The sequence below is a fragment of the Lipophrys pholis genome (assembly GCF_963383615.2).
Source record: "Lipophrys pholis genome assembly, chromosome: 4".
In the NCBI taxonomy this organism is placed as follows: domain Eukaryota; kingdom Metazoa; phylum Chordata; class Actinopteri; order Blenniiformes; family Blenniidae; genus Lipophrys; species Lipophrys pholis.
In genome coordinates, this window is record NC_137637.1 from 19,254,606 (window position 1) to 19,265,261 (window position 10,656).

The following is a 10,656-nucleotide window of genomic DNA, read 5'->3' on the forward strand; positions in this document are numbered from 1 at the left end:
GCATACCTGGTAAAAAAAGATTACATATTTATCTCTGAGTGCCTTTGCTTTGTTTCATATTTGTTCATTATCTTTATTCTTTGAGCCAATATCATTTTAACAGCTTTCCTGTAATTCATACAGATTATTGTATTTTTTGCACAAACAGCACCAGTTGAAGGGGTCCAGCCTTTGTGATGTCTTATCTCAGTACATGTAACCTTTCTGGACACTTTGGATTGTTTTCACTTCTTCCTGCCACTTACTCTGTAGGAGATGTGTCCTCTGAAACCTCACATAGTTTCTATTTTCATTGTTCACAGTTTTATAAAGTAAGACACTCTTTTAAAACCTCTCACTGTCTGTCATTCAATAACCCTTCAGACAACAAATGCATGTGTGAGTGAACGGTGGGAGATTTTAATGAGAAAAGCTTTCGATTTAAAAACATGTTGATTATATCAGTCGAGGCTGTTTGCACAAAAACGTCATTTGCGGCATCCGTTCCAGACGAATGCGTCCTTTCTGGACAGATTGTGTTGCAGTCCATTAAACCATCCACTCACAGTCACCACACACTTTGTACAGTGGCAGGAACACTTAACGACAAACAGCTGTATAGTGAAACATAGGTTACCATTGTCTCTTAAAATAAAGAAAGATCACACAGATTCTTTAAATAAATCCTAAACTTTATTTGGTTTGCAGTGGGCTTAAGAACAAAAACCCTTTGTCACTATGATATAATCGATCCATGCAGTGCTTACAGTAACTTACAGGAGCATAATTCATACTACAGTAAACGATGAAGAATTTGTCCCATGGGACTATTTTTGTACCTCTGAGATTAAAGATGATTTCACTGTGCATAAAGACCATGTTCATAGTATCCCAATGCAATATTGTGTTTTTATGCAAAATTCATGATAGTACAGAGTGTAGAATTTGATAAGGTAATGACTTTTTGATTTTTCATTATATATGCAAGTTTTGTTTTTTGTTTTTCAAAATCATCACTGTGAAACAAGCAAAAGGCTAAAAGGCATACAGGAAGAAAAAGTAGTTTTGAAACAAAATAAAGATTAGAAATGACATTAATGCCTCAAGGTCCATTGATCATCACATGTTGCTGATAAATTCAACTACAAACATAATGTGCTTTTTATTTGGGGAAAGAAATCGTATTGATACTCGTTCAAGGAATAAATCTAAAATGAATACATCAATGTGCAAAATAATTGATGCAATTAGTTTAAACTACAAAGATGCACAACAAAACTTCTTCACAATATAAAGTAGTGGGTCTTTTCACACGACTGAAACCTGGAGTAACTTTCTAACTATCTCATTCCAAACTGCTGTGATTTGGCATCAAACTGCATGTATTAGACTAAAGCTACGTTCGTAAACATGCAGTCAAAAGCGGTTTCATACACTTAGACCTCGATGGCTGAAGCCTGGCGCAGGCAGAGGGTCGACTCTGAGGGGATGTCCTCACGGCGGATCTCGTTCCCGTCCAATCGCAGCGTTCTCAGTTTGGAGAAATTGATCACATCCACCACGTCACAGAAACTGCCCACAGTGAACTCTGCAGCCACCAGAGAGAACAGAGGTTGTGGTGAATTAATTCATTCATTATGTTGAAAAAAAAGAAAGTTATTCTTTGTAAGTCAGTTGATCACAGCAACGGTAATCCGTTTCAGCCGCTCACCTTTGATCTGATTGGCTTGCAGATAAAGATGTTGCAGCGTGGAGCTGACAGACGGGATTCTCTCCAGCTTGTTGAAGCTCAAGTCCAGCTCCACCAGCCCGGTCACATTGAACGTATGAGGGGGGATGCCTTTGTCTGTGAGCTGGTTGTGTGCCATCCTAACATATTGGAGTTGCGTGAAACCGCCCAGGAAGCCGTCGGGTAGAGAGTTGATGGCGTTGGACTCGAGGTAGAGCTGGTGCAGATGTTCGGGGAGACCTTCTGGGACCTGAGCCAGTAAATGAACACACACAGCATTTTCATTGGCGAGGCCCTCTTACCTTGACATCTGCAAACACAGATACAGAGTTACCTTTGTCAGCTTGTTGCCGCTGATGTCTAAAAGTGTGAGCGATTTCAGAGGCTTCAGCGACGAGCCGATGTCCGTGAGAGCATTATCATGGAGATACAGGATCGTGAGGTTATCCATTCCCTCTAGGTCTGCAGGCGTTACCTAGGCAACCATTGCAATTATTTATTGTCCAACATCTCTCCCTCAAAGTGCAAGTAAACAGAGGATGAGAACAACAGCGTGCACAGCAGCCATTTACCTTTTCAATCTTGTTATGGTTGATTCTCAGGTCTCGTAGGGTGCGCGGCAGGCTCGGAGGAATGCTGGTCAGATTGTTGTGTTGCAGATATAAGCGCTCAAGCGTCTCCAGCTTCAGAAATGCCTGCAAAATGAAGAGGAGAGCCCAGTACTCTCCACATACTTTCACAGCTGCGAAGCTCACAATTATTAATGAAACGATATCAAGTCACCATCATTTACTATCAAGTGTGTTTCTAGTTTTTTTGTTGTTAAATCTATGTTGAAAACTATCTGTTTCTATGTGTAAATTCAGAAATGACGTACTGTTATATTAATCAGATTACATACCGCCTGAGTCTTTTGCATTGAAAGCCGTGGTCCATTTTAGTGTGACAAAACACACATGGTCATTATTGCTCACTATTTAATCGAATACAGCTTCTTCTTCTTGCTGCTTGTCTTTTTGTCAAATGAGAATTACGAATTAGGAAACAGATATATGTCCTACTGTAGCTGAAACAAGATTATTTGTATTAGAATTTAAAGACAAATAAAAAAAAAGCTTTTCTAGTCAAAGAAAAAAACAACACATTTTCATTAACAAGCAATAAAAGAAAGCTGGCAGAATCTGCCAGCCACCTGACAATCATTTGAACCAGCGCCACAGCTTTAGGGCGCACATGTGTGTCTGGAAATGCCTGCAACCAGATGTAGGTGTACCTCCTTGCCAATGGCATCAGACGTCAGCTGATTGTGATGCATCATGAGCCACACCAAACTGGTTGCGTTGGCGAGAGTAGAGTCCGGTATAGCTGTGATGGCGTTGTGTTGGAGGTACAGGTATTTGATGCGGGAGGAAATAGTTGGCATAGTTGTCAGGCCCCGCCCATCACAGTACATTGCAACGGGGAAAGAAGGGGGGCAGTCGCACTCATCTGGACACTGGATGGCAGAAGCATCTGCCTGCAGGGATGACATATAGTATGCCTGGCCCCTCGGTCCATATAGCCATCCCAGGGGGTCCGGTCGGGAGAGGGATATTGGGAGTAGGCCAGACAGGAGAAAGACTATCACCACACGCATGGTCAAAGACTCCAATGTAGACTAGCACAGAAAAATAGAGAAACACAGTGGTGTTAACAGTCAAAAGAAGTCATTCATAAACTGGCCTGCTGCAGTTACAGATTGCATCCAAATGAACACTAAAAGTTCTGCTTCAAAGGTATAGAAGTAGGGGGAAAAACTGAATCCTAAATCTATTTCTCTTTCCCAGGCTGTGGTGGAAACCTGGTGGCTGAGAGTGGCACGTTCTGCAGGAGAGTTACCTCGCAGTTAACAAAGATACATCGACTCCTGGTTTTGGGTAACACATTCTCTTTAAATATCATCAATCCCACACCACAGAGTTAGCCAATGGTAAAACACATACTTTTTGTTTGTGTTCTGGGTAGTTTAGAGGACATGTGTCCTGTAAACAGGATACCAATGAATCCACTGAATTATCAAAAAACTAAAAAATCCCTCACACCTCTGGAGAACAATAAAGTTATTCTTGCTATTCTATATATTGTTGTGAGCTCATGACCTTAAATCTGACCTCACTGATGAACAACCAAAGAGGCCACACAGATTCTGACTTTGTTCTAGAAAATAACAGCATGCAGAGAGGCACATTCTTGGGGGTCTTAATCCACAGGGACACAAAAAAGAAAGGAAGTGGAAAAAAACTGTTCCCCCTGCAAAACGCTTCTCATTACTGCCTTTGAATTTTGGAAAAATAACTGAATTAATGCTCATTATGTACTGAACAAAAGACATGCATGCTCAAATACACACATGCACACACCTACCTGAGGAGCGAGACTGACCCTCCTTGTCCCCTCTCTCAGACTCTGCTCAGAACTAGAGGGGACTCAGACAAACATTTCACCCAACATTTCTCCCCCTCCCTGCCTCTTTTCCGTTATGCCAGCCCCCTCTCCACCCCTATTTCTGCTCCTGCGCCTGTGACTACCTCCACCCCCTTGTCCAGTCGCCTGCACCCCATTGTGTGTGTTCAGGAATGGCAGGGGTACCCCACACCCCACACCCCACACCCCACACCCAACTCCAGAGGCTCTTCTTTCCACTAATGTGAATGATGTGTGATGCAGTGGCCCCGAGGGATCGTTCCCATCTGTGGGCTGCACACTCCAGCCAGCTGAACCCCACTTCTTCACAACAACAATCCAACCTTCAGATCTCAGTCTAGATCACTGCTTTGAGATCTTTGGCCCACTGATTTACTTTTTGCTTTCTTTTATTTTCTCAACTTACATGCAAAAAAAGAAATAAAGATGTCCTCCGAATAAACAGGTTTAATGTGGTAATTCAAACTGACAAGAATGGGTCAGATTTTTGTCAAAACAGAATGTAATAACTCCATAAAATGAGGGTTAAAATTAGTCTTCATTTCTTTCTTTGGTTTGTATTGAGTTATATAATCTCCAAATGGGCACTGGGGTGGGTTGAAGAAGAAGAAGAAGAAGAAGAAGAAGAAGAAGAAGAAGAAGAAGAAGAAGAAGAAGAAGAAGAAGAAGAAGAAGAAGAAGAAGAAGAAGAAGAAGAAGAAGAAGAAGAAGAAGAAGAAGTAGAAGAAGAAGACACATTATGACCGCAGGTTAAATATAGTTTGTCAGTTATCATGAAAGGTCAGTATGAGCTTTAGTTTTCTCATGCAACATAAACGGTATTTCAGGCACCTGATGTCCTACCCGACAGACTCCACTACTGCTAGTACTCATTGACCTGATTCTCTTTCCTGCTCCTGTAATAATTACTAAGGCTGGAAGAGGCTGCTGTAGATGCTTAACTCATTAACTCAGGGTGTCGGTTTAAGGTCGACAACCCTGGAAAGCAATGCAAGAACATTATAACAAAGGAACATATATTACATGAAACAGAAATTTTAATGAACAAAAGTGCAGAAACTGTGAATGTTAAAAACTGCAGGGATCATTTTATTGCTTCCTGCAATAGCTGGGCTTACAATCTGACAAGCAATGCAAAAAAAAATAAAAAATGCCACAAAGGTCAAAATTTGGCGCTATAACAGTCCAGACTTTGCACCATATTAAATATGTATGATTTGAATACTGACAGTGGAAAAAACCTGGAATATAACAGGGACGTTTCTACAGAGCAGTGCAGTTCAATACTGGAGACAACACACAAATTCAAGACCTGGAAGTGCACAGTCAAACAGAAAGAATTGGAATAGAGTCGAGAGAGGACACTAGATGAACTTATGTTTCACTACTTTTACTACTGAAGCTCTTATGAATGATAATATACTGCAGATCCAAGTTGTTTCACAGGTGCGGAGACACAGTTCAGAGAATTATTGGACTTCATGTTCTCAAGTGATTCAGATATTTTCTGAAGCCGTGTTTGCTCAGCACTGTAGATGTAGGAAATAAACACATTACCATGCAGCTGCACAGGGCGAAGGGAAAAGACTTCAAAATAATCAAGTAGTTGCACAGCTTAACTATTAGAAAGAGGTTGTTTTTGTTTGTTTTGTCTGTAAGTGGGACAACCTTCTTAAAATAAAGTAAGCATTTTCAAATATTGCTCAAGTGGATTATCTGATCATGCAGAAAAGAAAAGATGTCAGTATTCAGCTTCTTGATTAGAAAAAGACTCCGGTGCCAAAGAGAAAGTGTAATACTCAGAGTGGATCCAACTCCAACAACCTTACATCTTGTAAAGGGTTAAATGGAAACATGTGTGACAGTCCTGGTTTTGTCTGCCTGGTCTGAATGTGGGCCTCTTCCTGTCTCTGGATTTTCTCTCCAACTGCAGCACCATCTGAATCAGTGAGCTCAGCTTGATCTCTCACTCCTCCAAACAGTCGCCTCCATCTATCTCCTTGTCAGAGTTTTATTTTTAGGCCGACTTGTAATTATGAGAAAAGGTGGAAAAGTCTATTTTAATTACACACAATTGTAATATGTATTCTATCTGTAGTGTATTAACATGCTGTGGGTGCAACATTTGTTTGTGTGAGGTTGATGGTCAAATGAATGGTTTTGTCATCTTTGTTACCAGAAGCTCAGTTTCACTCTACATTGATCCCTGTCCGTGATTCTTTAACATTCCCTTTGCTTGTTTGCAACTTTGATGTGTGAATGTGTGATGGATAGTTGTGCTCTATGAACCGGCGGTGTTAACCTCCAGAAGCCTCTTGTGAGTCAAAACCATTAAAGACAGACTAAAACATACGTTTGGTAATAAAAATGAAAAACTCTTCTGCGCTCCTCATATGTAAAGTCACACTCTGCAGTGGAAAATCACTCTACCGTCAGCCAAAGCAAATTTATAGAGCTGCTCTTATTCATTGCTTTCCCTCTACGCTTCTCTGCTTTAGCTAAACATACACCAGAAATAGGTGTGGAAAAAAATAAATCATCCCGAGTTGGAAATACGCTTACATCCATCTTCTTTACACCCTTCCTGGTGTTTATGGTCGGAAGAAGTTGGAACATATCTCAGCATGGATAAACTCCCGACAGGCTCCTAGTCTGTCAATCACAGAGAGATAACACAGATAGTCAAAGGATCATCTATGTGCACATTATCACTGACAGTCAATATACAGTCACTGATTAACCTCACAAATGTGGTTGTGAGAGGAAGCCAGAGTGGAAAAAACCCAGACGACCACAGGCATAACATGCAGCGTCTTCACAGAAAGCCCGGCTGGACAACAACGTCAAATCAAACTTCACAATGTTTATTTATTTGACAGGGGTGGTTCACATTAATAATCATTGTCAGAGCCTATTATTTTCATCTGTAGTGTCCGTGGAGATGTTACAGAACACTGAAAAATTGATCATGGAAACCAATCGATCTTTCACATCACGTCATCCAGCTTCAGGTCGCAAAGCACTGAAGTAGGTGAAGGCTGCATACGTCCTATCTTCACAGGACACAGGTCTGTCCCAGGACAGGAACGGAAAGACAGACACTCACATTTCACACAAATGGGCACTTTAGAGCCAGAAATTACCCACAATTGGATGTTTTTGAAGTGTATGAGAACAGAACAGTAGCAGGAGAAAACCCAGTGATGCACAGGGGGGAAAATGGAAAGAGATATTCTTGCTGTGACGCAACAGAGAGGAGCGATATACCACCAGTGTGACGTTTGACAATAAAACATATATCAAACAAATCACTGAGATTACTGACAACAACGTGAATAAACTAATGGAGTTAAGACAAAAAAGAATATGTTATTACTAATTAAAACATCGTCAATGCTACAACACAATGTTCAGTGTTCATGCAAAGCTATGCTAAGCTAACTGCCTTCTGGTCTCAGAAGCCCGAACACGTCTGGGAGTGTGTTGTCAATCTTTTTCGAAGTGTATTCACCAAAATGCAGACATAGCACTTTAAATCTCTTGCAAAGCTTTTGAATTACTACATCATATCTGCTCTTGATATGTATAAAGAAACTCCTTGTGTAAGTTGGCTGGGTGCCTTACACATGTTACCCAAGATGGTTCTTGCTCATTGCAGTCATTGTGTCCAATGTCTGAGAGTAATAGGTTTTATAGCCGAGTCCAATAAAGGGGGAAAGAAAGAACCAGATGTCTGCTGTGCATTACAGCTGTGCAGGAGAATGGTTTGAATTAAAGAGCTCTCCTCTGTCGTGTTGATGAGACATGAGAGCCGTCTCTGGTCTGATACAACAGGCCCTGTGGTTTGTATGAAGAAATTCCTCCTGAACAATTGTAGTTACACTGGAATTAGTGAACATTTCAGATGCAATAGGACTACAGCAATAATCATGAACAAGCACGTCTGCACAGTGCTATCGAAATCTCTTTTCAAAAAACACGGATCGTATATGTTGCAAGAATGTCTGCAAAGAATCTGATATTTTGGTTTCACAATGTAATCAAATGGTTTTACTGTCATAAAACCTTTCATATTGTGGTGTGAAACTCTAAAAGGGAGTGTACAGAGGTGAGTGTGAATTCTAAGAAATGCATTCATAGAGCTTCAGAGTGAGCTTCGACAATACGGGTTGGTAAATTAAGTCTCTTTAATCCGGGAGCAACAATCAGCCTCACTATTAAAATATGAAGAAGACAAATGTTTGCAAAACTTCCATAAGCCACAGTTTCATCCAAAGCAGAGCCCTTTTGAAATGTTGTGTCTTATGTTGCGATTGTGAAAGAATAAAAAAAAGGCTGTAATCACATGTACAGCCTACGTACTGCAGCATGTGATAGACTAGAGCTTTTATTACACCTTAGCGCTGCATGTCGACATGAAGATACTAGATGTAGGAAAGGAACTATTTCATTTGTAGATATTATAATTTAAATGAATGCTTCCAAGTTCTAGAAATGATGTTTTAGGTGAAGGTTGGGAGACTTTCAGGAGGCCATGAAGCCAAACCATAAATCCATACATACTGCACATAAAAGTGATTGTGTTTCAGTTTGATCTATTTTGATCTAAAGGTGTACATTTATGAAGGTACTAAATTGTTTAGGTTCTGATTCTGTAGTTAAATCAAAGATAACGCTGTCACTGTGCATTAAGCCGGACAGCCTGTCGGTCCTCTATGCTGAAACACCACGAGAGCATTAGTCAGTGTTTTAGCTGTGATTTCATCTTTTGCAGTGAGCAGTCATAAGAGATAAAAGCATTTCCAATAAAACGTCAGATCTCTGTCTTTTTGAGACGGTGAGGTGGTTGACCTCTGGTGGTTTCAGGACAGAGAGATAACAGATCTACACAAACAATGTAAAAAAAAAATAAAAAAAAAAAAAAAAAGGAAAAAAGGAAAAAATACCAAAGATGGAGCTGGTATAATTCAGGGGGGTGGGTAATCCAAGCACTTCAAAGTGAGAGGTCAAGTTGAACTCTGGGAAGCTCCAAACACATGCACCCCTCCTCTCTCAGCCACTCATCTAATGTCCGGGTCACGAGCAGCACTGGGCCGGGATCAGAAGATCAGAGGACCTTTCCCTCTCAGCCCAGGCTGTGAATTCCTCACTGGAATGTCACATAAATTTTCCTTCTGAAATTGGGTCTCCGGGCACCCACCTACAACCACCTAAACTTGCAAAACTATCACAGCGTGCGCAAAAATGCCAGAATTAGCATCGATACATACGAACTGGGGCTTTGTGTTGAAGGCGGAGCGTCGCAGGAGTTTGACTAAACTATTGTATTCAGATGTTTAGTCATCTGGCTGCCATACTGATGCATGTGGCCATGTTCAATGTGCGATAATACAAAAATGCAGAGTTTATGATCACAAATCCATCTTGTGGAAATGTTGTTCCAACAAACAAAATTAATAAATAAATAGAAAAATAAAGGAGGAAAAAGACACAACGACAACGGAACATTCAGTAAAATCTCAAGCTCTGTGATGCGTGGCAGCCATGATCAGCCATGATTTCCTTTAAATACACACTCTGTTTCTCATTTCCTGGACAATAAGCCCCACTTTAACCTTTTATTATGGGAGATTTTGGAGAGGGAACTTGACAACAGTTGTCTTTTATTCCTGTACAGAGAGGCTCATATGCAACCAAGTGCAAGCAATCCAAAGAGAGACGAGTATAGAGTTAATGCTTGATTCATCCCAGCCTGTTTGTGTTATTCTTTAGTCTTCAAGCTGAGTACAGAGAGAGTTCTCTAATCTATACGTCACCTCACAACAGAGGGAAACTATCTCAGTATGTTACAAACAGAGACAGATGCTCTCTTGAGCATGAGCAACTATCAAGTAGATATGCCATTTGTCATAAAAAGGCCGAAAGTTTCCTGAAAAATCAGTTGGTCAGATTTTTAGGTAGATGTGTCAAAAGATTGCCAGATGAGTGTATTGTGCAGTGCTGAAGAGGACGAGGACAGACTATGATCTATGCCGTCAAAATACTGGAAAATACAGATTGATCCTTTAATATAATGAACATAAATCTGCAAGAATGGAAGAAGCAAAGTTACACTTCATATGCTCTGCAACTACTCTTATCCCAAAAGCTAATGCAAAACTGATTCTTGTCTCCATCACACACACACACACACACACACACACACACACACACACACGCACACGCACACGCACACGCACACGCACACGCACACGCACACACGCACACACACACACACACAGACACACACACACACACACACACACACACACACACACACACACACACACACACACCCTCTACATTGACAAACAACACAAGACTGAAGTGGACAAATATTGTGAATACATCATAAAATCGAAGAATGAAGTGAATAGATTTGAGAAAATATGGTTGAAATACTGTTTGGGTTTTCTTTGTTATGGTTTTATAATGTGGCTCCTTCA

At 40.7% G+C, this 10,656-nt stretch overlaps 1 protein-coding gene across 1 annotated transcript; it reads right to left on the reverse strand.

The window, feature by feature from the left end:
• Positions 1-372: 372 nt before the first annotated feature.
• On the reverse strand, positions 373-4,209 carry fmoda (fibromodulin a). Its single transcript, XM_080461349.1, has 6 exons — positions 4,112-4,209; positions 2,982-3,365; positions 2,281-2,403; positions 2,043-2,183; positions 1,691-1,958; positions 373-1,567 (listed from the first exon to the last, which is right to left on the reverse strand). The coding sequence occupies exons 2-6, from the start codon at positions 3,342-3,344 to the stop codon at positions 1,416-1,418; spliced, it is 1,047 nt and encodes a 348-aa protein (XP_080317475.1). The 5' UTR covers positions 3,345-3,365; positions 4,112-4,209; the 3' UTR covers positions 373-1,415.
• Between the last annotated feature and the right edge of the window lie 6,447 nt (positions 4,210-10,656).

What these genes read in the sequence shown, in the direction of transcription:
- fmoda (XM_080461349.1), bottom strand. Translation starts at nt 3,344, where the DNA reads ATGCGTGTGGTGATAGTCTTTCTCCTGTCTGGCCTACTCCCAATATCC. An exon ending in ACCATAACAAGATTGAAAAG is followed by an intron (nt 2,184 to 2,280) that starts GTAAATGGCTGC and finishes ATGGTTGCCTAG; the next exon opens with GTAACGCCTGCAGACCTAGA. An exon ending in GCAAGCCAATCAGATCAAAG is followed by an intron (nt 1,568 to 1,690) that starts GTGAGCGGCTGA and finishes TGGTGGCTGCAG; the next exon opens with AGTTCACTGTGGGCAGTTTC.